This window comes from Prionailurus viverrinus, chromosome D3 (assembly GCF_022837055.1).
Source record: "Prionailurus viverrinus isolate Anna chromosome D3, UM_Priviv_1.0, whole genome shotgun sequence".
In the NCBI taxonomy this organism is placed as follows: Eukaryota; Metazoa; Chordata; class Mammalia; order Carnivora; family Felidae; genus Prionailurus; species Prionailurus viverrinus.
In genome coordinates, this window is record NC_062572.1 from 82,391,595 (window position 1) to 82,418,956 (window position 27,362).

At 47.0% G+C, this 27,362-nt stretch overlaps 1 protein-coding gene across 3 annotated transcripts in view; it reads right to left on the minus strand.

Moving 5' to 3' along the window:
- BCL2 (BCL2 apoptosis regulator) overlaps positions 1 to 23,124 on the minus strand; it is a 177,837-nt gene extending 154,713 nt beyond the window's left edge. Inside the window, exons 1-2 of one of the 3 annotated variants that reach the window (XM_047827703.1) lie at positions 21,923 to 23,124; positions 20,843 to 21,693 (exon numbers count right to left, since the gene is read on the minus strand). In XM_047827703.1, the coding sequence (XP_047683659.1) occupies positions 20,843 to 21,412 (570 nt within the window). In that variant the 5' untranslated portion in view covers positions 21,413 to 21,693; positions 21,923 to 23,124. Of the gene's footprint in view, positions 1 to 11,171; positions 11,410 to 20,842 lie in introns of those variants that run through there. The other 2 variants (XM_047827704.1, XM_047827701.1) reach the window with 2 other exon arrangements.
- Between the last annotated feature and the right edge of the window lie 4,238 nt (positions 23,125 to 27,362).

A 27,362-nucleotide genomic window follows, 5' to 3' on the forward strand; every position in this document is an offset into this window, starting at 1 on the left:
TTGGATCTACTCAGGATGTCGGGAAGCCTGCCACCAGAAAGTCCAAGGCTTGATTACAGGGGGATGGAACTTTCAGCCCCACCCCCAACCTTCTGTGGAGACTGAGTCAATCACCAAGGGCCAATGATCTGATCACTCGTGCCTGTGTAATGGAACCTTCATTAAAACCCCTTGACTATGGGGTTCTGAGAGCTTCTAGGTTGATGAACAGCCAGAGAGGGCATGAAGCCCCACAGCCCTTCCCCATCCCTTGCCCTATGCGTGTCTTCCCCGTGGTTGTTCCTGAGGTGTATCCTTTATAACAAACCAGTCAGAGTAAGTGTGTCCCTGAGTCATAGGAACCGTTCTAATAAATTATCAAACGTGAGGAAGGGGTAGTGAAAACCTCTGGTTGGTAACCAGTCGGTCAGAAGTGCGGGTGGCCCAGACATTCATCTGGTGTCTAAAGTGGGGGCGCTCCATGGAATCTGATGCTAACTCTAGGTAGTCAGTGTCAAAATTGAATTAAGTTGTAGGACACCTAGCTGATGTCCAGAGATTCGGAGAATTGGTTGTTGGTGTGAGAGAAACCCCCAGCCATCTGGTGTTAGACATGCTGGGGGTCAAATAACTCAGACGTGCCTCCTGGCATCTGATCCCTTGCCTCTTTGGAGCGGGGTACCCGCTCGGTCCTCCCATCCCACGGGTGACCCAACTCGGTCTCGGACCTTTCGGACAGGTGAGAGCCACAGGCCTTGCTACGTGCTGCCAGCAATTTGTCATGACCATGTGGACTTCCAACAGAAAAAAACAAAAAATCCCCTTGTCGTGACAACGTGTACGATCCCTCCCCTAACCTTGACCTCATGGCTCCAAAAATTCAACATGAGTCAAACCTTTCCATTGAACATTGGCTACGACCTTTGATTAATGTGTCCTATTCGTCACGGGACATGCTCGTGTATACTCACATACACAAACACGGGCATATTTACTTCTAAATAGGACCCTGTTCCATTATCTTTGGTACAGAAACACAAGTAAATATTTCCACGGGTAATTTCTAGTTTATCTCTCACAGGCATTGGACTAGAAGCTGAAAGTCTGATGTTGTACTCTTAATTCTAACGCAAGGCGGGTAAGGCCAGCCCCCTCTCATACGGTCACATACTCACCGATAAAAGTATAGCCAGACCCTCCCTGAGTGGACCTGGAGTGGGCTCAGCAAGACCACGGATGTGGATGCACTTGGTAAAAGTCGCACAGAGTGCCACAGAACTGTGTAAACTACACCCCGTCTGTGCAAAAAAGAAAGCTCCCTTTATCCTCCTGTGTAATAGTAACCAAAGACGGGAGTCAAAAGGTGACCACACTGGGTAATAAATGGTTAGCAGTCTGGACCAGTGCTGTCCGATAGAAATATAATATGAGCCACATATGTAATTTTAAATTTTCCAGTGGTCACATTTAATGTATTTTTATTGAAACCAATATCTCCAAAATATTATCATTTCAACATGCAATTAACATGAACACGACTAATAAAGTCTTTTTGTGCTCATCTTTTTGCGTCTTTAAAATCTGGTGTGTATTTTATTTTATTTATTTATTTATTTATATTATTATTTTTTTAAATGAAATTTACTGTCGAATTGGTTTCCATCTGGTGTGTATTTTGTTTTATTTATTTATTTATTTATTTATTTATTTATATTATTTTTTTTAACGAAATTTACTGTCGAATTGGTTTCCATCTGGTGTGTATTTGTTTTATTTATTTATTTATTTATTTATTTATTTATATTATTTTTTTTAACGAAATTTACTGTCGAATTGGTTTCCATCTGGTGTGTATTTTAATGCTCCAATCACATTTCCCTTCAGACTAGCCACATGTCACACGCCCAGTGGCTGCCACACTGGACAGCAAAGGAGATTTTAGACACAACGTTACGGTTTCACGCTTTCACGGTTGCGCACGAGTCTTTTTTCGACGCCTAACACACTGCCTCGTAGCAAGTAAACGCCCAGTCAATATCCGTGAGATACAGAAGCGTCTAGACGTCTACTGTGACCACGGAACATCTTTGGGATAAGAGGAGGAATAAAGGACTCCCAAAAGCATTAGTCTGTGTTGATCTTCTCCTGGTCTTGAAACCCGGAAGTCCCGGCTTGCAGGACGCTCAAGGGAAAGAGACCGGTCCTGGTGGAATCCCAGGCGAGGTCTCTGCTGACGGTGGGGGCCGTTCCTTCCCAGCCACCTTTTTACCTGCGTCATTGCGGACCTGCCCATTCCTCCACAGTGGCTGCTCCCAGAAGCTCAGGGAGACGGCCGAAAACAGAGGAGCACTTACCCCTGGGTCCCGTATTACTGTGAAATCATTTGTGTTCTGTTCCGCAAATCTGCATAAAACTGGAGTCAAGAGAGCCTGGCTGGGCTTCCAGGCCACGCTCTTTCTCCACGCTGCTGTGGCCATCACTGTGGATCACCATTTACCAGGGTGGTAGAGGGAGACAGACCCCCCCGTGAGGATCAGCATTAAAATAGAATCCCTTCCCCACACTGCCATGAAAGTCGGTGTCCTCGGGGGCAAACGAGTGAAGGAACTCTGAGATGTAATCTGGCCGCTGCATCCTTTGTTATGACAAGAGTTTATTTTATGGGACTCTGACCTACGGCACGAAAAACTCAGCTTCAGTTGGGGTTGTAACGATCCATGACGGCGCGCACCCCTGAGCGCCCTCGAGCTCAGATTCCGGCCCGTGGGCCCCCTGGGAAACCAAACTCACCACCCTTCATTCCAGAAAGCCACAGACTTGCATCCCCAAAGCAGAGTTTACCCTAGAGGACCCCTTCCCCTTTCCACCAGGCACGTTGAGGGTAAACTCAAGGTGGGGAGCGACTGCCTTTGGGTGCACGGTCTCCTTTCCCTTCCTTTGGATCGGGGAGGGAGGGGAGGGGTGGGGCACGGGGGGGGGGGGGGGGCGGGGACAGGGGCGAGGGGCAGGGGGCCACAGATCTTCAGGCAGCAAGTGAGCGAAGTAAAGGACACAACAGAGAGGGCGAACGTGCCAGGGGGAATCGCACAGCAAACAATTTGGTACGCGTTTACATTTTGTTATTTTATCTCAGCCGCCTATCTCTTTCTAGGACTATTTCCCAGAGAAATTCCATTTTCATTACAAAGCTGGTTTCTTATGCCAGGGAAGACTGTGGTGCTGTTATTATTGCATTGTTATTTCTACTAAGGTCATCTCAGATGGTATGTCTACGTGAGATAAATGGTTTCCTAAACAGGCTTCTCTACATCCTGCCGCTGCTTACGTTTGCCCACTCATCACTCCTGGGGCCTTGACACAAGCAGCTTCCAGGAAACTCCAGAAGAGGAGAGGCCACAGTGCTGTGATTAAGGGCACAGAGTGCTCTGCGGCTGCCTGAGTTCAAATCCCAGCTCAACCCCAGAAGTGGCCGAGTCAGTCGCCTCTCCAAGCCCCTGTGTCCTCATCTCCAGGGATAAAACCACACCGACCTCTCTGGACTGTCCTAAGAAAGAAACGCATTCGTGCAGATAGGATTTAGAAAGTATCTGGCACAGAGTAGACACCCCACAAACGGGCGCTTCATCGTGATATGGCTGGGCTGTCCCCCTAACGCGGCCAGCGCTGCCTGCGACATCACACGGCCAGCTGTCCATTCGTTCAGTTCGGCCAATGTTTACTGGGCACCTACTATGTGCTTAGCCCAGAGTATTCCGTGGTGGTCAAATTGCATCCATATTCTCAGATTCTACCTTTGAAATGTCTTTCACGGTTGTCCTATCCCAGGGGGAAGAAGGGGCAGGCGCTCGGCCCCATCGCAAGATGGACACCTGCCCCATCTTCCCACCTGGCCTCCCTCCTGCCCCCTCCACCGCCATCACAACGCACGATCCTGCTGGAAACCTTCACTGGCTCTCCACTGCATGAAAGACGAAGTCTAAACTGCTCGCGGGGTGCAGGGGACACTCAGGCCCTAGTGAATCGGCCTCGGCTATACCTCCAGCCTCCTCTCCTTGCCTTCCACCCCCACAACCCGTCTATTCTGGGCATGCTCACTTCTGTACCATCCCCGAGCTCGTTAGACCCTTCTCATCACTCTGTTTATTTGCACGCAGTGCCCTTTCCCATTCCCCACAAGGCAGGCTCTCAATTATCCTTCCAGATTCAGGCCAAATGGCACCTCCTCCGGGAAGCCCTCCCTGACTTTCTCAGGAAAAACGCAAGGGGAGGAGATCTTTCTGTTCTCGTGTCAGATGCCGCGGGGGAGACTGCCCTCCACGAGGCCAGAGATGGCATGGAGAAACCTCGAAGGCACTGAGAACGGTGAATGAGCGGATGACCGCATGTCACGGGCCAGAGCCTCCAAACTGAAGTCACCAGGCAGATGCTCAGGGTTCAGGCGTTGCGAGAAGGCTCCGCACACGAGCCCCTCCGTGTCCCGCAGCGGGGTGGCCAGCGACGTTTAATATGCGGACAATGTCACTCAGGCAGAGCGAGGATCATTTAGACACAGCCGGACGGCAGAAACTCCCCCAGAACTACCAATCCCCGTATCGACTTAGGTCAAGCTCCTCTCGATTCTCCGCTCTAAAAAGCAAGGTGGGAGACAAGGGACACGCAGGGAAGCACATGCCCTTTGAGGGCGCTCAGCCTGTGCAATCTTTGTCACACCGCCCCTGCCGTGCCCCCTCTCTTTCGCCACGTTCTGGAATGAGTCATTTCACAGAGGTGGATTTTTCAGCTGACTGAAGCCTACACTTTTCAAAAATTTTAACCATTTGGAATGGAGTCATTTCAGATAGGGACCACCCGCTTCCCCTGAACTCTTCGCCTCTCCCTATGGAAAGGGACCCTGTCTTGATGACCCAGCAGCATCATTAGGAATAAGTGAGCCTGTGCCACAGCCCAGAGGTAACTCCAAGGGCTTCTGAGATCTTCACGACCGCCTGCCCCGCACCGAGGCTGTGTCTGTGGTTCCTGAGCCGGGTTTCACAGCACGGTTATCTTCTCCCTGACCGTCAGACTCTTGGAATAACTGCTCTGATAACTTGCAGGCTCCGATGACCACTCAGTACTAACCGGCCGCAGGTGCCATTTCTATTGGCTGGAAACAAAATGAGAACCCATCTTGTGAGGACGTGTATTTAAAGGAAAACGGGAGCGGGAAATTATTTAGCCTTAAAAATTAGGAAGGAGATTGTGACAGCCGCTCCAGCACGGATGGACCTTGAAAACATGACGTTAAGCGAGAGGTGCCAGGGGCAGAAGAACAAATACAGCGTGATTCCCTCGTACGCGGTACCTAGAGTAGTCACATTCTAGAGACAGCAGGCTAGTAGTTAGCAGGGGCTGTGGTGGGGGAGTGGGGGGAGGGAACGGGGGCTTTGTGCTTAGTGGATACAGAGTTTCAGTTTGGGAGATAGATGGTTCTGGAGATAGACGGTGGGGAGGGTTGTACCACCCTGTGAATGTACTCTGATGCCACTAACTATGCTTAAAGGAATGGTTACAATGGTACCCTTTAGGTTATGTACATTTGTCTCTCTCTTTTTCTCCACACACACACACACACACACACACACACACACACACACACACACACACACAAATCTGTTAAGAATGATGGCCAAGCTCTTATGAATAATGGGTGTGACCTTTGGGTTACCCTTCTGCATAGCAGGGGATGAAATTCCTTCCTACTTCTTAGTTGTGTTTAGAATCATCCTAATTGCTAAACAGGGTGTTAATGGACTTTGCAGTCATAAAGGCCTTTCATTCACCAATCACAGTCCTGGGGACAAACGAATGCTCTACATTTCCACGCAGACATCACAAATAATCCCGGGTAGAAAACGGAGGCAGAGAAAGGGCAGAGTTTTCTTCTCTTCACCCCGGAAACTAGGGAGCCGGTCCTGGGCACGGAATCCAAATTTACTTCTCCCTTGTCCTGAGATCAGGCCCTACCGCTAGGAGGTCACATAGAAAGCCATTAAAGAACAAAGAATCTAATTATCTCAAGTCATTGGGATTTTAAGGATTTGTAAAGATACATTAAGCAGGCTTTTAAATAGTATAGTGTCGGGTTATAGCTTATAAATTAAACATTTTAGATTCTGTTGGAAGCACATTTTTATTTCTTACTTAAAAAAATTTTTTTAATATTTATGTATTTTTGAGAGAGACACACACAGAGTGTGAGTGGGGAAGGGACAGAGAGAGAGGGAGGCACAGAATCGGAAGCAGGCTCCAGGCTCTGAGCTGTCAGCACAGAATCCGACACGGGGCTCGAACTCACAAACCACGAGATCGTGACCTGAGCTGAAGTCCAACATTTAACCGACTGAGCCACCAAGGAGCCCCTGGAGCCACATTTTTAAAGCAGTCTAGTCCACGGAAGACAGAGGAAAGAGCCCGTGGCTTGTTCAGTTCTAGTGACACAGACCCCAGGGTTTCGGAAGCCTGGTTTTGAACTCTGTCTCAATTAATGACAGGTTACTGTTGTCCCTCTGCCTGAATGATAATTTCCCTTCCTTTCTGTGCTTCCTTATGAAATACCAAGAAATTCTACTCTAAAAATTGTAACATGTTGTGCCTGGGAAAAATGTTTAATTTAGTTTTTTAATTTTTATTTATTTATTCTTGAGAGAGAAAGCGACAGAGAATGAGCAGGGGAGGGGCAGAGAGAGGGGGAGACACAGAATCCGAAGCAGGCTCCAGGCTCTGAGCTGTCAGCACAGAGCCCGACGCGGGCTTGAACTCACAAACCGTGAGATCATGACCTGAGCCGAAGCCGGACGCTCAACCGACTGAGGCACCCAGGCACCCCTAGTTTTTTATTTACATATGCTTTCGTAAACAAACCCCTTAAAACAGTTTTTTTTTTTTTTCCCTTCTGAATCAGACTTACTTATTCGGCACATGAACTTACGTTAAATATTCAATCTTACTGTTTAATAACACCAAGAGATATGTAAATTAATGAAAAAGCAAGAAAAAAAAGATAGGTTTACTAAGGAGCCTAGTAAGAGTTTCCTATCTTGTCAGAACTTAGTGTTTAAGTTTCTTTTAAGAAAGTAGTTTCCTGGCCCATGCTGACACTCCCTGAGCCCTGCAAACCAGCACTGCGGCATCCTGTTCAAATGTTATTGTGGAAACACTGTGCTGTTCTAGGTCAAATGTATCCAAATTAAACCAAGGGATGGAAATAACTCTCCCTTGATACACCGTGGTTGCTGAAAGTGGATTTGTTTATGAGTAGAATAAAATTTACAGCTAAATATATACATAAAAAAAGATACATCATCCTCTTGTAAGCTTGAGTAACATGTCATTTCACCTCTGGACTCTGGAAAAAAACACTAAGGTCATGCCTAAAATAAGACAGCGAAGGGCTGAGGATCACACCGTAGGTAAAACCGCAGACTTTCCCCCACCTTTTGATTACAGCATCAGGCAGGTTACAATTGGACAGTGAGGTCATTTCTCTGGAACCAGGAAAGCACGATGGATCTGTCATTCCAACAAACACATGCAGACCCCTGGGACGGCTTCTGAATCAGGTGCCTGGTCTTCCTACGAAACAGCGATTACTACTTGTTTTTCAAAGGCTATTTACACAGACTGTTGGAGCCAAAGAGAAGAGAGACAGAAACAAAATGTTTCTCTCTCTCTCTCTGTGTCTTTTTTTTTTTCCAGCTATGAAAGAACTTTTAAAAGTCCCCTTTATGGAAGATTTCACCTCCTAGTTACTAAAATAAAGATGACTAATTGGCTTCCCAAGGAAACACAAAAGAAGCGAAAAAGTCACATGCATCAAATTGTTACTTTTTAATAGGGCTCTGTTTTACATTTTAAAAAAATTCTTTAAGTTTTAGAGGACATCCATTACCACTTGGAGCGCCTAAAAAAGAATCTGGTTTTGTCTCTTAAGAGGCAAAATTCCTTGATTAAACAGAACCTTTGATTCCTCAATCTATAATTCTACTTCCTACCCTGAGAAGGGGTTGTGAGGGTTAGATCATCTCCTATTCATAGAAGCAGTAAGCCCAGATGGGGTTCACTAAATTCCATGCTTCCTCCTGACTTTCAGTGACTGGGGCCATTGGCCAAGGTGAAACTAAAAGGAAATGGGGAAAATGAAAAGATCAGAAGGGGTAAGGGGGAGAAATGGTCCAAACATTTTAGCCAAAAATGGAAGTCGTCTTTAGTTCTATATTGTGTATGGTAACCCGTCTTAAACTGACATACAGGCTGTATTATACTAATATACACATTAATTTTAAGGTAGAGCATTATGTTTTCAGCTGTTAAGCTTTAAAAACAAAAGCCATTTGCTCTCCTCTGTCTAATGTGCAATATGACTAGATGACCCTCAGAAGAGCACGCAAGAGTCAGTAAGCCCCATAGACACCGCTGTATCATTTTGTCCCATTTCGGTTACATTGTAGTCCTTATATTGTTAATCATTTGCAGATTTACTATTCTAACTTCCCCACCATGTTGGGTCCATGAGAGGTATGAGAGACGGTTCTGGACTGCCACGCTTTCTATGACAGCCTCCATGCTCTTCTCCGTGGGTGTTGAATAAATGAGGTTGAACGAACACATGCCCTTTAGACACTATGGGAATCCTACGGATGAAGCCTCCACCAGTTTTTAAATTCAAGAAGCACCCGGGTCCTCAAGTTTCTGTTGCTTACCCGAAGAGAAACTTTTAAAAAGAAATAAAAATGTGGATTGCTACTGAGACGCCAGTCAAAATGAGCACCTATAATCCCACCTGCCCTGCTGCCTTCCAGAACCCTCTCGGAGTTTAGAGAACTCTCCCGTCCCTCACGCTACCGTCTCCCTAGAGGAGTTACACACTCAAGCCCACCCAGCTCACAAGCACAGCCGTGGGGTCTTGAGCAAACGCGTGGGCATCACATGGCAAGAGGTTCGATGCCCACACCCCCCCCACCATCAACATGAAACACCCTTCAAAAGCTAAATCGAAGGAGAGGAAATACCCTAAAAGACCACATGTGAGTTATCCTGACGGTTTTTGAGATGAAAAGCAGGAGAGGATACGATTTATCAAAACTGGATATACTTGGTTACATGTCTGTGGAAGAGTCTGGTGTCCGGGTAAAAACGGACCCTGAGAAGCAGCCGGGGTCGAGGAAGCTTCGCTGGGCTCCGAGTCTGGGGATAAATTCCAGTTCCTCTGCGCTTGCTGGCTGTCGAGCAGCTCTGCCCGGCAGTTCTCTCTTCACATGGGAATAAACACGGGACAAACAGGGTGTGGGAAGAGCCAGGCAGAAGAGAAGAGGGAGTATGGTATCTGCCATGCCTGGGGTTGTCAAAAAGACCACGTGGGCCACCAGACACGGAGCTCCTTTGAAACTTTCAAACATCCTCTGTCCGGGTGAGGTCCCACTGTTGCCATGTTTTCACGTGGAGGAAATTTCTATGAGAACTGCCTTGTGTGACTGAATTCCTTCCTCAAGCACACGTCTGTTGGTTGTTAATGATTACCGCGTGAATTCTAACAAAATGACATTTTCAACCAGGCGGTGTTAATTTAAAAGAATGGGAAATAAGAAAAAAAAAAAATACGTATATATGTATGGTCCTTTTTATAGACCATATATATATGTATTTTTATGTATATATGTATACATGTATTTATATGTATATATTATATATGTATATACGTATGTATATGTATGATGACTATAAAAAGGACCGTACTCTTTTCGAAATGATTATGGAAAAAGAGCACTGTCCCTGAAGAAGAAATGAGCCAGGTTCTGAAGCGTTGTCCATCACTACATCTTCCCAAAAATCTCTCCATTCGAGTCCTGACCATTGCTCAGCGCTCTCAATTTCTTGCTGTCGCCACTACTGCTCCTCTAGGTCAGGCACACGGTCTCTTGCCCAATTATCGAGCTAGCCTCCTCCCTGTCCCTAATCTCTCCCCAGTCTCATTAACGGCAGGCTCTTTCTAGAATAAACCCCTCCACGGTGGCACATCTCCCGTGTCACCTTTCTGATCTGTCCACTTGCTCTCCTCTCTCCGGCCAGGCTGGACTCCTCGGTTCCCGCAGCTCACCAGCTCTCAGGCCTCTGGCCTTTGCTCTACACCTTCTGTCTGCTGGCCACACGTGGCTCCTCCTGCCCACGTCTCTAGGTTACGTCTCACTCATCCTCCAGGCTTCAGCCCCCTTTCCTGGGAAGACTCCCCTGACTCCAGTCCATGCCCCTCCTGTGGTTGCCTTTCTTCTCTCCACGCCGCAGACTGTGAGCCGGGTCTATCTGGTGCCCACCTCCCACATCCCCAGGGCCTAGCCTACAGCATGTGCTCAGTTAAAAAAAAAAAAACAAAAACGCGTGGGACTAATGAATAACCGATCTCCTATTCTGTCTGCTTTCATCGTATGATCCAGCACAAAACAAAACAAAACGGCACAGTTATTCCCTAGAAAACACAGAGGCGCAGCTGGGTCCTTCATAACAAAACGGGGGACATCCTTCAGTATCAGGGCGAGCCCAACAGGTAGAGAGGCCTGAAGGAAGAGTCTAGCGTCTCAACTCATATTACATTTCCCCAAAGTCTCCACATTTTTTCAAAAAAAAATGTTCACCTACCCGTTTCTGAGAGAAAAGAGGGAGAGAACAAAAAAGGGAAGGGACAGAGAGAGAGGGAGACACAGAATCCGAAGCAGGCTCCAGGCTCCGAGCGGTCAGCACAGAGCCCGATGCGGGGCTTGACCCCACGGACCGCGAGATCACGACCTGAGCCGAAGTCAGATGCTTAACCGACTGGGCCACCCAGGCGCCCCCAAAGTCTCCACATTTTAAAACCACGAATTTCCTCATCGGTCACGCCCTTTCAATATTCCTTACAAAGGTATTTTCAATTGCCATTTGACATGTGCTTTAATCAGTTAATTTTTAATTGAGCCAAATATTAAATGCTCACATTAACCAGACAAAGCGTGTTTAGCTACTGATTTGCAGCGACAGCTTGTGTTATTCTCACACACAGGCCAAGCATGAAATAGAAAACTAATAACCCCTTAAGTGTATTCTCAAAGTATCATTTATGGGAAAGAAAACTACATTCAAAGGAAACTTTGTGCAATGGCTGCCATTTTTTTTTCCCCCCGGAGCCACAAGCTGTTACAAAGCAGGGAAGCTCATTTTCTCACGGATACGGACCGGCTCGAGAATCCCACTGTCACTGGATGTATTCATTAAGAAGGAATCTGGCAGCAACACAGGGGACGGATACTTTGGAGAACAGGCCAATTATCTGGGTGTCCTTTATAATTTGAAGTTTCTGAATTCACTCACAGATAAGCCACTTGAAGAGGGTCTGGCAATGGCAACATAACGCACAGATGGTCACTGAAGAAATGAGAGGGAGGGTGGGAGAGAGAAGAGAATTTGCTTGTGGTTTCATTCATGGGGACAAATCTGCAAGCTGACACATCCCTCTTTTTAAAAAGCCCCTGGAGAAGTATGGTCAAGCTTCATTACAAGTAAACAAATCACACAATCGTTCTCAAACAGATGACAAATGATGGGCAATAACATTTTGAGTTTGCTTCATGCCAAGGGATGAGGCGTCTTAAAATACAAATTCCACCAGTTCTTAAGACCACAGACGGGCTGTGATTCTTGCTTCAGGCAGTACCGAGGATTCAGCCCAAAGCTCCGGGCGGTTCTCTCCAGGACACCCCCCCCCCCCACCCCGGTGGTCTCCTCGCAGGTCAGCGTCAGGAGAAATAAAATCTTAGGTGGTCCCACCTCTGGGATCACTGAACCCTACTGACTTCCACCCTCGATCGGCTGCTTGTGTTTGCAGGAGAACTAGGGGACCATTTACCCCGATGACTTTTAAGCTGTAATTCTTTTATATTGGAGCTACACCACTAATCGGAAGGGAAAAACCACCTTGTTCCCACTGTGAGAACCCTGGACAAGCCCTGATTTCTTTAATGATATGGTCATGAATCATATCAGGCATCAAGACTTCCACTGGGCTTGAGATTTGAGCCATGGGATGGAGAGCAGCTGAGCACATCTATACGGACAGTGTGTACAAACAGACACAATGGGACAACCAATGGCCTAGTGTCTAGAATGAGCATTAGGGACTTTTATGAAAGTTGAACATCTAATATAAAGCAAAATCTAGACCTCTCTTCAGGCATGAATGACATCCTTTTTCAATTCCATGATGAGGCATGGATGAAATCAAAACACTTAATGGGTGTTTTTCTTTTTTCATTTCTATTAGGTATTAACAGATCTGTGAAATGGGACATTTGGAACACACACACACACACACACACACACACACACTCTACAGCAAGGGGAGTAGGAGAACATTAGTTGGTTAGGATGAGTTAGAAGATCAAAGTCCCACTCACATAATCTTTTATTCATTCATTCATTCAATACACAATTACTGTGTGCGCCTGGTACCTACTCTGCTGGGTAGAGGATAAATATAATAAGAGAAATATTTCATTAAGTGAGGAAGTGGAGGAGAACACTTTGATTTTAGAAGACCTCCACAAATGGTGGTCATTATTAAGATACTGGAACAACACGAATTTGACTCCAGTTGAATTGTTTTTTCAGGAGGCAAACTGGGAGTGGGAAGCCAAGCTTTGAACAGCAGAACTCCCAAGTTAACCACCTTCATCCAATCCATAGAGGTCTATGGAGGACTTCTGGAGAAAAGCGGTACGCATTCCGCGTGGGCAGTTAGGACCACTTTTGGAAATGAAGGAAGGAAATGGGAAATCTACATGGTGTCGGGGGAAAGGCATATTGTATTCTTGCCCCAGATTCTCTCTTGAGCTCCAGATCGTTAAGGCCAACTGCTGTTGGGCATTTCCACATGGGTTGGACACCCATGGTGGAATCTCAAAAGGTCCAAAGTTAACTTCATCCCCTTTATCCCACCAAACAGCGACTGTCCTCTCTCTCTTGAGGACAATATCATTTTTTGAACCAGCTGGGTTTCAGACCAGAGTCCTTGGCTTCTTCAATCTGTTGTCAGGCCTTTCCCCCATATCTGCCCCCCATCTTTTCCATTCCCCACTCTGCCACCATGGTTCAAACCTCCTATCTGGTCGCCCAGTGTCCAGCAATCTCCCACAAGCCCACACGTCCCGCCTTGCCTCAGAACCGTTTCGCTATCCTTTCCATAACCGTTTCGATGTAACTTTCTACCAAGTTAAATACAACCCTCTCAGCTTGGGGCCCAGTCACATCGCATGAGCGATCTCTACGCCCCAACCAAGCCAGACTCTCGACTATTCCCACTATTCCCCAATTACACCTCACACATTCCTGTCTGCTTTGACGTCTCGAGTCCAGTTATCTCTTTCCATTTCTCTCTCTGCCCTTTGTGAGTTCAGCTTTGTAAACAATTGCTCATTTTCCTTGAGAAGACTTCCTCACGCCATTTTCTTCTTGCACTGTCACTTTAATATTTAGTAAGTGGCCCTGCCTCACTTTCCTTATAATCTTGTTACGAAAAAAACTCAAAGCCACCTCCAAAAGTCTTCAGTCCTAAAACGAAAGACAGAGAGAGGGAGGGAGGGAGGGAGGGAGAGAAAGAGATACTGGCAGGAATTCACAACGGAAATGACTAGGAGGGAGCCCTGAAATTTTAGACTCAGAAGTGCCAACTGGCATCATTTATGGACTGACCTTTCTTCTTTCCTTAAAGGATAAAAAAAATCAATCTCCAAAGCTGAGGCTATAATTTGCAGTTAATTTTATTCCTATTCTAATTGTAAGAAGGTAATATATAGAGCAACTAGGCAGTGAATTAAGAGTACTAAGTATTTGTCCCACATTCGCCTGGAAAATTCGAATGCACCTGAATGGAACACTTGGCCGCAATTCAGTTCTAGAGTGACTCCACAGATACAACCTTCGTGGTGTCGTACAGGCAGAGAAATCTTCATTCTCAGCTACGAGGTGATGGGAAAAGTCAAAAAGAAATGGCCTATGACACTGATCCCTTGTTTGGTCCTCTGAGCATTAAAAGTCGCAGGCTCTCGATGTTTCCACAGCTTAAGAAGAGATAGTTAAAAACAGAGAGACAGTAATTGGAAGTGTCACAAGAAAGCTGTATTAGTCTCAATGGAAAATCTCCTTTGAAATATTAAAGCTTCACTTGACACAGTGGGTCCTCGGGTTGTTTTCAGGAGGCAGAGTAAAGAGGAGAGTGGGGTCAGTCATAAGCTTCTGACTCATTATGCCAAAGCCCCAGAGAGCCAATGAGCTGATTATTAACTAAAAATGGAATATGGCTTTATCCCTGAAATTCGGAAGGCAAAACAGGGAACAGAACGAGAACACAAATGTTCCCGACGGTTTCCCAGCGAAGTGCATGTTCTATGTGTCATGTGTAAGAGAGGTCCACATTCCGCAGAGAAATGGCTCAGCGAATCCGGTCAATCGCCCAAGAAAATCACCCGAGCAGCGCTTCGTCCGTTGCTACAAAGGGTCACCCCGGCATGGCAGGGAGATTCCCTTTCTAACAGGTTCAAGAGGGCGGTTGGGGAAGAAGTCTCGAATACATTACTTTAGCTGTTTTAGTTAGTCAAAACTTATCTATGGCTGGAGGATAAGCCTTCTAATCTCACGCTGCAGAGATCAGAGCAAGTAAGAGTTCCGCCAGCAGATGCTATCTTTCCCCCCCGCACGTGGTTGGAATTCATGATCTCTGGAGGGAAAAAGCATCGGATCCGCTGACAGAATTCTGCCTCGCCCTGCTACAGCAAGCCTGGAGGAGAGGCGATTTTGTAGCCCTGAAGGGCCCTTTTCCGCTCCCTCTTGCTGGTACTTGAGGCCTGATGCTCTTTCCTTCAGGTGAATTCGACGCCGACCGTGTAGGGAGGGAAGGGAGAGCTACACCCGGGCCTCCTGGTGGTGGAATGATGGGCAGGTGGGGGTAGGGTCCCCACGAGAAAGCCCAAATGGTTTTGGAGAGATAGAAACAATCATTCAATCATCATTCTCACTGAGGGACAGCTGGGTTAAAGTAGAAAGCAGAGAAATGTCAGCACCATAGAGTTGAGCGTATATCAGACCAAGCTGTAGCCTACGGAAATACTTTCTAAAATGAAAAAAGGCTTTGTCGTAATTTCCAAAGTTTGACCGTCTCCTGGAAAGAAGGAGGACCGCGAGTGCCAGCAGGTAGGCAGTATGACGCCTGCCCTTCAGGGACACAAATGCTACCGTGGACTAGAAATTTCTATAAACAGAGTTTTGGAAGAGATGCCACTCAGTAAATGAAACAGTACCATAACCTAAAACAAAAGAAAACAAAAGCTTTAAAAAAAAAAAATCTCTCCCCAAGTTAACAGAAGACCATGGGGGGGAAGAGAAGGGGAAAAAATAGTTTCAAACAGAGAGGGAGGCAAACCATAAGAGACTCTTAAATACAGAGAACAAGCTGAGGGTTGATGGCAGGGTGGGGGACAGGGGAAATGGGGGATGGGCATCGAGGAGGGCACTTGTTGGGATGAGCACTGGGTGTTGTATGGAAGTGATGAATCGCGGGAATCTACTCCCAAAGCCAAGAGCACACTGTATACACGGTATGTTAGCTAACTTAACAATAAATCCTATTAAAAAAAAAATCTCTCCCCAAGGAAGAGCCCCTGTTCTGTTCAAAATCAACCTGTACTTTTCTGCATACAAGGATGATTTAAGAAAAAGACAGTTCTTCAAGTTAAATTATTCTAATCATCCTAATCAAAGACTTGATTGTCTTTTACATACAAAGAATTAAGGAAATACTTTAAAAACTGAAGACAGGTGTTTATTAAGTCTTCTTAATGTGTACTAAGAGTGCTTAATGGGTAAACATTTAACAAGGGAACCCCCCGCCTTTCAGCATTCTTAAGTGTTTGTGTTGTATTTTTTAAATTATCTACATTTCTCCTCCTATTTAAATCCTAATGTACACATGAACAGCCATATGGTTAGAAGCAACTCTTTTAGACAATGACTGAAGCGTATGCAGAATAATATATGTTGGTTTGTTTTTTCCTTTTTCTAAGTCCTAGAATCCGGGATCGTGTTTATAGGGCTGCGTGGATCTATGAGTTTACTTAGACACCTGCAACACGAGCCTGTGAGGTCATCCAGGGCAGAGGTAAAGCTCTCTTTCCTGTGTCCTCAACCCAACCCAGGGCCAGGCACATAAAGCCTTGCAATCATGTCTGTCCAACAATTGTCTCAGTCCTCGGATGATTTTCAGTGTTAATCCTGTTTAGATGTCAAACGCTAACATTGTTTGAATCAAACCAAGGAGAATGAAAGAAAGGCTTCGGAGTGAAGTAAATTCACTGAGTGGGCTCCTGTACGTAGCTGGGGGAAAGGGTGACCAGCTTTCGAGGTTATGGCTATACCTGAATAAGGTGATATTAGATTACCTTAAAAAGGTTTAACGGAACCTTTGAACTTCAAATACAATATATCTCTGGGGGGAAAACCTTTCTACTTGTACACTACAAAGACAGTGTTGTTTTTCCAGCACAAATGCACTTGTGCTAAGATACTGCCTTGATCAGCTATTGCTAAAACCTGATGAGTGACCTCAGAAATGGGTGTGGGGTGAACTGATTGGGAGCGACTGCTAGTAATACACACAGCACCCACACACCTGCCTTACGAGTGACTTTATCCTTCCTCCAAAAAGCTGACTAGGACTGGAAGTAGAGGTGAGGCAAGACTTTAAGAGTTTGCTTTAAAAAAAAAAAAAATTGTGGCTTTCTGTTACCTGATGTGCTGTGTGGCTCAATGACATTTAAGCAATCTGAAATGTATCAGCTCCATCAAGGATTGCTAAAAGATCAATCAGTTCTCACTAGAAAGCACAGCGAAAAGTAACAAGATTCACAAAAGAAAGCCACGTTTTTTTAACAGACATTAAATAGCAACAAAAGCCCTAAAACAGAAAAGGGAACTAAGTGAACCATAAAATTTTACAAAGGTCCCGAAACATAATCACTCAACAGCACGTGACTTGCAAACTCGAGGGGCGATAATGTAGTTTTTTCTACAAAGTAAATTATTGCCGGGAAGCATGTGATTCTTCGCAGGCAGAAACACACTTTCCCAAGGAAAGTTCATCATTAAAAATATTATTTAAGGCTGGATCATCTTCAGACTATTTTTAATCCCTATCGTTCTGCTGCCAACTTGGCCATAAGCAGCTGATACTCAGCCGCTAGATAAATGATGCTTTTTCACATATTTTGCACACTGGCATAAGCATGGTATTGCTTTCCAATTAATCAAATGTTTTGGTAGATTTGGACTGCACACAGAAGGCAGAAACTGTCTGCTGACCAACTAATAAAAAGGAAGCTAACCTCTACTGGATGTGGAGAAGTAAGTTCCTGTCGTCCTAAACCACATAGACCAAAAGACAAAAAAAAAAAAAAAAAAAGAAAAAAAAAGAAAAAAGAAAAAGTCACACCACCACCATCTCATCAACAGAATGAAGCTAATCTCCTGTTAAGCCCCCTCTTTCTTTTAGGAGCCCACACCTCACTCTCTTCTGGGACATGAAGCTAAATGTTGTCTCATTTCTCAGCCTGGAGGGAGATACCAGTTTCACTCACCATCAACTTTCCCGTATCTCAACGTTTTGACTGTAAGAGCCCCCTCCCCTTGAAGCAATCTGAGGGCCACTCAGTGCACCTATAGAACTCAGACTATGTTATACGAGGGGGTAAAATAATAACTAATGAAGCTATCAAAAGAGCTACATCGCCTGCCTTTGATTGGAATAGAAAAGCGATGTCACTTCATTGAGACCAATAATGCCAATACAAACTGCACAGCTACCACGAAAAACATTCTCGGGAAGACTGAGCTTACGGTAAATTATCTCCTCTCTTTCGTTCCAACTTATTTCTTCCAAGGATCAGATCACACTAGTGGACATCTGGGAAATACTCAGCATTCTAGGCAATACTAGAAACCTGTGAGGCCACTGGAATCGGACGCTGTAGGATCCACCCCAGATTATCATTTTTCCCAAAAGATGTCCCCAGGAACCAATGGTAGGTAATAGTCAACGTCTCTCATTTTCACGTGCACCCGAAAGCCTCTATCTATCTCACGTGAACCCACCAATTCAGACTCATTAGCTGTGGGGTGAGAATGGAGATTCTGCACGTCTGACGGCCTCCCAGGTGATGCTCCTGCTGTCGGTCTGTGAACCACACCTGGAGTAGCAGAGCCTCAGACATTTCCCAGAACCGATACTGTCTTGTGCTCCCTCCGTCCCGCTGCCACACGGTGCCTTATTCGGACTTAGGAATAAAACCACACTCCACTCTAACTCAATTTCTTCTTTAGTCTTTATTTGATTTGTAGGCTTCTGGGACTCTCTCTCAGACGCCTATCATTCCAAGACGCTGCTTTCTCCAAGTTATGGAACATGAAACACACACAGTTTTCCTTAATCTCAGAAGACTGATTTTGCGTCAAGAGCAGCAAAGAGAAAAAGGGACTTCAAATCTCAAGCCCCCATGATTACACGTGCAATAGAGGATCTGACCCACTGAGGCCTAGAAACCACACGAGTCATTGTCAAAGGTCAGAAGAATGTACTAGCTCTCTTCTGAAACTTGACCATTGGTATTCAGAGTACTTTAATATGAAAGGATACGTAAATCATTTAGAACTCTCAAATGCTAGCACTTTTATTCCAAAGTGTCCATTTATGATTACATTTCCTGACATATACCCTTTTTTTTTTTTTGCCAAATCTCCTTGTTTTCCTCAAGAGCCATCCATCTACATGTTGTCCTGAAAACGATGCATTTTATCAACAGCTATTTGTGCCTCTATATGATTTATTTGTACTGGAAGAGGTTTTGTCAAAGTATTTTTTATCACTTTCTACTGTCATTGTGGTTTGGCATCATAAAATATAGCCTCTACGTTCATCAATCTCAGATACCTGTTGACCACAAAGATAGGCTCTCCCAGGAAAACTCTATTTTGAAAGGAGTTAAAAGTGAGCCTTCACCTAAAATGAAAACCCAGTTGTATGAGACGTTAATATACTATGATGCAACAAAACAAAGACCAGGTCATGTCTTAATCTCTATCATAAACATATGTCTATGGCTCTGTTTTCTATTTATTAAATTACTTAATAGATGACAGTTACCACCTTGGGTTCCTTTCAGCCAGAAAGAAATTTTTGAAATATTTTTTCATAAAAATACAGAAGAGAATTGTCAAATCAGTTTTACTTTGGTCTTAAAACCATCCTTTTGGAGTCTGGAACTCTGTACCTTTTTGGTGATGGTGGTTAAAAATAAAACCACCTACTCAACCAAACATTTAAGAAAATATTCTTTGGCCCTTTAGTGAATTCTTCCAGAATTACTAAAGATCTGACAACATGGGATCTCGACAAAACAACTCATGAGGAGCATTTCACATTTTAGAGATTTAAATGGGGATATTTTACTTTTAAACACTCAACAGTGGCACCAATACCTGGTCAACTTTGACCAAGTAGGATCAGATTTTCATGTCAGCCATCGACTTTTCTTGGCTTTTTCTCTTTTTTCTTGGCCTTCATGTTAGCACACTCGTAAACTGTAGTAAAATATGTAATGTGCTCCTTGAAACTGAATCCACTTGGAGTCACTTCTAGGTTTTGTGCTCCTGTTAGGTCCTATAAAATAATATCACTAATTCTCCCTAGAGACTACATACAAGGAAGCACTGAGTTGCATCCTTTCTCATAAATCGTTCTTCAAGGTAAAACAAAAAGCCCGAAACAATTTTTAGACAAGAATCACTCCTTTTGCTTTTTTCCTAAATTCGTAATTTTAGATAGAAGATGTAGATCTCAATGACAATTCTTCAGTCTTAGGATCTGGACCCCTCCCCCAGAGAATCACACACACAAATCTTCTACACTTTATATGGATATCGTAGACGCAAGTTTTTTCAGGAGAGGAGACCACCAAAGGATGCGCACTCTAGCCGGTGAAAAGTCAAAGATACTACAATGACAGTAAACTTTAAAATCGTACACCGGTTATGGAAACAGAACACAAAGCATGTGGCCAGGACACACCGTGTCACCGATGAGATAAGGTTTCCTTAGCCCAGTGTTCTTGAAGACACTCAGCCGTGCCCACTGGGAATGACCGCACACACGCCGCGGGATGAAGTTCCCGGACTTTTGGAAAGCCAGCTTACCTCCTTACAAACACAGCTAAGTTTTCCAGGGAAGGGGGCTACGTCAGATTTCCTCTTTGGGCAGATTTTACCAAGTGAGTCAGAAAAGGCATGCCCTCAGTCCTCTGGTGAGGTCTGTTCTTCTAATTGGGTGGTTCTCCAATTTTAGTACAAATCACAAACCCCCAGGGGAACTTGGCCAGGATGCGGACTGCCAACCCAACCTGACGTCTAGTTCATGAGTAGTCTCCCGGGTGGGGGCGAGGATACTTGGGCCCCCGGTTTGAGAAACCTCGAAGGCATAACCATTTACCCCGAGCTCCCACCGGATAGCAAATGCTGGGTCTTTAAACCTCAAAGGATGGCAAGCGAGGAAAAACCTCTTTTGGCCAGAAGGGATCATCAAGAGTAGGGTTGGCAGGGAGAGAGCTCTTTACCAGGCAGGGCGGGGGCGGGCAATCTGACTTTATTTCACTGGCTCATCAGCCTGCCTGCCCTTGGCCCAAAAGCCCACCCACACTCAACCATGGATTCTCAGCCTCAGATCGGTAACGTCCAGCCCACATTCAAGCGCACATGCACCTACCCAGCCTCCGTTGTCTTGGATCCAGGTGTGCAGGTGCCGGTTCAGGTACTCAGTCATCCACAGGGCGATGTTGTCCACCAGGGGCGACATCTCTCGGTTGACGCTCTCCACACACATGACCCCACCGAACTCAAAGAAGGCCACAATCCTCCCCCAGTTCACTCCATCCCTGAAGAGCTCCTCCACCACCGTGGCAAAGCGTCCCCTTGCGGTAAAGGGTGTCAGGTGCAGCTGGCTGGACATCTCCGCGAAGTCGCGGCGGTAGCGACGGGAGAAGTCATCGCCGGCCTGGCGCAGGGTCAGGTGGACCACAGGTGGCACGGGGCTGAGCGCTGGGCCCGCGGCGGCGGCGGCGGCGGGGGCGACCGGGGGCGGCGGCGGGGAGGTCCTGGCGGGCGCAGGGGTGCGCCCGGGCTGGGAGGAGAAGATGCCCGGCGCGGGGGCGGCCCCCGGGGGCGCGGCGCCCGCGTCCCCGGCATCCCACTCGTAGCCCCTCTGCGACAGCTTATAGTGGATGTACTTCATGACTATCTCCCGGTTATCATACCCTGTTCTCCCAGCGTGCGCCATCCTGCCCCCGAGGAAAAGCAGCCGGGGACCAACAGCACCTCTCGCCCTGCTCCCGCCCCACGGCCCCGAAAGAAAGAATAGTTATAATCCAGCTATTTTATTGGATGTGCTTCGCATTCTTGGATGAGGGGGTGTCTTCAGTCACGCGGAACACTTGATTCTGGTGTTTCCCTCTTGGCATGAGATGCAGGAAATTTTTACTTAAATTCCTTTCGGATCTTTATTGCATGAGGCACATTATTATTAATTATTGTCAATATCAGTCTACTTCCTCTGTGATGCTGAAAGGTTAAAAAAAAAAAAAACAAAAACTCAAAACTAAGTCAAAATCAGGTGCACTTTCCTTTTAAACACTGGGTGGAAGCCGGGCATATACTGCAAGTTACACGGCTGAAAAGAATGTATTAAACTGCCTGGAAATTCAACTCACTCGAACGCACTTAAAGTTAAAATCTCAAAGGTGTTCCATTGAAAGTTACATTAAACCCATTTCCTGTGCAAAGAACTTACTTGTATTTTTTAAGGACAGCATGCTCCTCTGTCAAGTTTCCTTTTTTGTGAAAACAAAACAAATGCGTAAGGCAAAGATTCCATCGATCTCCAGAACTCTCCAGGTATAGCTGCTCTGAAACTTCCAAATGAATCAGGAGTCGGGGGTGGGGTGCGGCGGGGACAAATGAGGAGAATTTCCAGTTTGATTGCCAGACGGCTCCTTCACAGAAATGTCAATCCGCAGGAATCCCGACCGGAGAGCTCAAGAGCACGAGAAAAAAAAGGCAGCGGCGGCGGCAGATGAATTACAATTTTCAGTCCGGCACTGGCAGAAGTCCTGCGATTTTCCCCCTCTCGGCAATTTACACACGCACACACACGCGCGGGCACAGACATGGATCTCTATCCGCGGGACCGCTTCACGCCTCCACGGGAGACGGACAGGGACGGGGGGCCGGTGGACGAGCCGGGCACGGGGGCAGGGATCCTCTTCGGATTAAACTCCGACCAGCAAATGCATTTTCCGAAAAGCTGCTTGATAAATGAAGGCAGGACGCGCCCGGCCCGCCGGTGCCGAGCGCGAGAAGCCCGCGCTGTGTGTGGTGCGGCGGCGGGGTGGGGAGAAGGCGGCGGTGGGGGAGGGTTTTATTTTTTCCCTCTTTTCCTAAAAAGGATGACTGCTACGAAGTTCTCCCCCCTGGACCCCCTCTTCCGCTGCACCCCACCGGCGCACCCCGCCTCCGGGCTGCGCACCCTTTCTCCTCCTCCTGCTCCTGCGCGGCGGCGGCGCTGGCGGCGGCCGCCCCCTCCGCGCTCCCGCCGCGCACCCGCTCTGGGCGATGACGGCCGCGCCGGCGGGGAGGGCCCGGCGCCCGGCACCTTCGCTGGCGGCGGCGGCGGCGGCTCGGCGGGGAAACCGAGAGCGGCGGGCGGGAGCGCGGCGGGCGGGGGAGGGGGCGGGGAGGAAGGGGGCGGGCGCGGGGCGGGGGGGGGCCTGGCCTCTTACTTCATTCTCTCTAACCGACCGGTTTCCTGTACGTACGTCACACGGTTCATTCAAAAAAAGAAGAAAGAAAGAGCCCTCCGCGGAGCCGCCCCGCCGCCCCTCCGCCCCGCTCCCCTTCCCGGGTTAAAGGAGCCGCGGCCGGGCCGGGAGCGGCGCGCCCCGCCGAGGACACATGGCGCGCAAGGGCCGCGGCCGGGGAGGGCGCGCCCGCGATGCCCCCGCCCGCCCGGCCCGCTCCGCTCCGCCCGCCCGGCCCGGCCGGTGGGTGGCGCGGGCGGCGCAGGCCTCCCGCGCGGCGGCGGCGCGGTGGGTGTGCGCGGGGCCTCCTCGGGCCTGCGGCGGGCCCGGCAAGCGCCCGGGGGCCCGCGAGGGGCCGGGGGCGCCCGGGGGACCGCACGCGGGCGGCCGGGTGGGTGCGCCGAGGACGCCAGCGCCGGGGATCGCTTCGACCCTTTTAATCGTGTGTGTGTGTGTGTGTGTGTGTGTGTGTGTGCGCGCGCGCGCGCGCGCGCGTGTGCTGTGTGTAAGCGCCGGGAATCGTTTCAACCCTTTTAACCTAGTGTGTGCGTGTGTGGTGTGTGTAAGGGCCGGGAACTGCTTTGACCCTTTCAACCGAGTGTGTGTGGTGGTCTGTGTGTGTGTGTGTGTGTGTGTGTGTGTGTGTACGTACGTTCACATCGTGGTACCAGCTCTTGGCAGCTGCCAGGGAGAAGACCCAGGCCCCTGCTGCCCCCGAGCAATGGGCCCTCAGCCGTGAAGAGAGGCAAGGGAAGCCCCAGGAGGAGTGTTTACTTTCAAGTCCGCTTCCTAGGTGTGCAGGTAGGACGCACACCCAGGAGACCCCGTCCGTGACCAAGGCCAGACATGGCTCCCAGCGGGCCAGCGAGGGGCCAGTCAAGGATATCAAGGGCTTTAAAATGGCTAAGCAAATGTTTTTCCTCTGCCCCCGACGGTTGGGGCTGGACGCTGCAGAGGTCTCCAGGGTGACTTTCGGGCCCACGGTCTAACACCAACGTGGGTCGGTTTCCCAAGGCTTCTGGGGTCGCCCGGCAGCCAATCCTAGATGGCTGCACCTCCTCGAGTTATCTACACACACACACACACACACACACACACACACACACACACACACACAACTACATACAGATACATTGTACACACAAGCACACACACTCGTTCATTCATCAGCATGAATAGCCCCTAGGAGAAAAGGCACAAGAGGACAAACGAGTTGTGCATGTTTAACTATTTTCTGTCTCTAAAAGTCTGACAAATAAAGTGCCAAGAAAAAAAGTGTTCACTGAAAGCACAGCGGCTTACCTAACAGGGCTCAAACACAAGTATATAGGGACGCTGGATTACAGTGCTCATAGAAACGTGACAAATGAGCACTGCAATGTGTACAAACATGTTCTGGCATCATCTTTATTTTGTCTCATTCCTAGTCTAAAATCAAAGCATGTATTCTTAAGCAAAATAAGCACAAATTACTTTCATTTCATTTATCATACCCAGTCAACCAATGTGCCAAGCTCTTGCATGTAGGAATGGGTGCCTTGTACAAACTTATCCAGGCAAGGAATGAAGGAAGGTCCTCCTTCCTACTTCCTAATGGCTGTGACATGGCAATGGGGTGGGGTGGGGGTGGCGGACAGGTTCTGGCCTGGAGATAGACACTGGGCATAGACTGACCTGGGATACATGTTCTCAGGGAAATAGTAGAAACCTGTACCAAGGCCACAACATTAGAGTTTAAGGATCAGCTCAGAACCTTGCTTTAACCCCCCAAAATTACTTAAGAGGAATTGAAAGCCTTAGTGCTTCTGAGACCCAGCATGTGAGTGAGGAAATGTGACAACAGAGCTGGAGAAGAGATTGTACTTCTGCAAAGAAGCCCCCCACTCCCAGAAGGAAATGGATCTCCCATTCCCAGAGGAAGAAAAGTCTCCTTATTTTTTCCCCTCCTTTGCTCCCACAGAGCCTCACTTTACAGGTTTCTCTAAGACTTACTCCTTCTGTGGCATCTCGGCCATCAGCAGACATTCTCAGGACAGGTCTGCATTACAGTCCTTGCCTAAGATTATATATTCCACAGGACTGTCCTGAATTTTCTTTGTACAGAAAGAGCGAAACCATTCCTGCATTCAGATTTGGTTATTAGATTCCAACTTAAAGCGTGAGGGCAAGTATTGTAGGAAGTGTGTGGATTGACTGTTTGTCTCTGGGTACTGGCGAGGGAGTGGCGAGAGCCCTGGCCTGGGTCAGGAGTCCTGGGTTTGAATCCTAGATCTGTGCCTGACACCTTCCAACAACCTTTCACCTGTATGCTCTATAGGCTTTTGACTTTGCAGGATGTCTTCCACTTTTAAGAGCCAATGGGCTACCCTTCGGCCAGCTTCGCCTGGCTGGATTCTGGTCGGGTAGCACCAGGAAGGGAAAAGAACAAGATGCAGGGAATAGAGATTGTATCAAGAGTCTGAGAGGCCTGTGTTTTCCTTCTTTACTCACCAGTCTGCCAAACAAAAAGCTTTTTATTGCCAGGTTTCGCCACCTACTGGTTGATGTTTAACAGCATCAGTATCATTCAGAAAGTTCTCTTCCTCCATCGCCAGTATCAACACTTCCAAAGTTTATGAAATTCAAGAAGGACATTATTCCGATCTGGACATACAAATTTTCAATACAGGCATGTTGTAAATATTACTACTAAATTTTTAAAAAATTAGAAAAAAACCAAACATCTTCCAGGCCCAGACAAGCAATCCAAAATGCTAAATTCCAACTTCAGGTGTCTTCTCTGTTGTTTCCCGCTTTATCGAGATACAATGGACATATATATTATGAACTCTGATGCTAAGTAGAGTCATGTGCCTTCAGATGGTTTGCCTAAGTTGTTGGTAATTTATTATATATTATTATTATTATATTATACTAATTCCCAATTAGCATTAGTTGCTAACAGTAATACTGCTCCCGATTCATTACTGCTCCAGAGCCTTGTCTTCTGGAACCCAGTTCATCAGCTATGTGCTCTCAAACCACCCTTGTCATCACGAGAAAACTCTTTTGCCAAATCTAAACCAACAAGCCTTGCTTTCACTGAGACACCTACCTAATTTATGGTGGGCCCTAAACCTCAAAAAAATGTTTAGAATAATTAAGCAACCACCTTTGAAACTAGGCAACGAACTGCAGACAGATAAATCCTTCTGTTGTGTGAGTGTAATAGTGGGCAAACAGTGTTTCCTTCCGGTTTGCAAACGCAAGTGCAGGAAATTTACTCATGGCAAATGTTTTCCCTTTGAAATCCATGACTTGGCATTTAGAGTGAAGTAAAATAAGAGAGGGAAATTCTATTTTTCAAATGGCTACTGCTCTCATTGGACTGAAACTGCAGGAGTGGAACCAGACAAGGTAAAACACCACAGCATAGAGGGGAAATTGGCAAAGAATTTACTCTTCTGTGCCATGACTTTTATTCCCTTATGCACTTTAGCACAGAGCACAGTATCTCCCAGATATTACTTACTGATGAACACATTTAGAGAAAGTAAGGTTAATATTTTTGTTTCCTAGGGATGCCGTAACAAAGTGCCACACAGACTAGGCAACTTGAACCAGAAATTTATTCTCCCACAAGTCAGGAGGCTTGAAGTCCAAGATCAAGGTGTCAGCTGAACCATACTCTCTCTGAAGTCTCTAGGGAAAAACCTTTCCTTGCCCCTCCCTAGCTTCTGGTGATGGCTGGCAACCCTTGGTGTTCCTTGGTATGCACCTGGGTCACTCTGATCTCTGCCTCTGTTGTCACCTGGCCTTCTCTGTGTCTGTTTTCTGTTCTTGTTAAGGGCACCAGCCATATTGGATTAGGAACCTAACAACCTCATCGTAACTTGGTTGTATCTGCAAAGACCCTATTTCCAAGTAAGGTCACATTCACAGATACTGGGGGTTAAGACGATGACATCTTTTGAGGGCACACAACTCAACGGGTAACTATGTATCCAATATGGGATCTTTCAAACTAATGAGAATTGTTTACGCCAAGACTCAAGGGCCCAGCAATCCCATGGTTCCCTATGGTTCATGGGGAACCATGATCTTTTTACATGTTTGTTACTTGTTTTTGAGAGAGCACAAGTAGGTAAGGGGCGCAGAGAGAGAGAGAGAGAGAGAGAGAGAGAGGCACAGACTCCGAAGCAGACGCCAGGCTCCAAGTTGTCAGCACAGAGCCCAACACAGGGCTTGAACGCACAAACAGTGAGCTCACGAGCTGAACCAAAAGTCAGACGCTTAACCGACTATGCCACGCAGGCTCCCCAGAACCATGATCTTCTTAAAGCTCAAATCTGGCCATTTCGTATTTCCGCTCGAAGTTCTTCACAGGTTAAAATCTCAGCTCCTCTGCATGGGATGATCTGGTGCAGTTCTACCACCTGGACACCACCCTTTCCT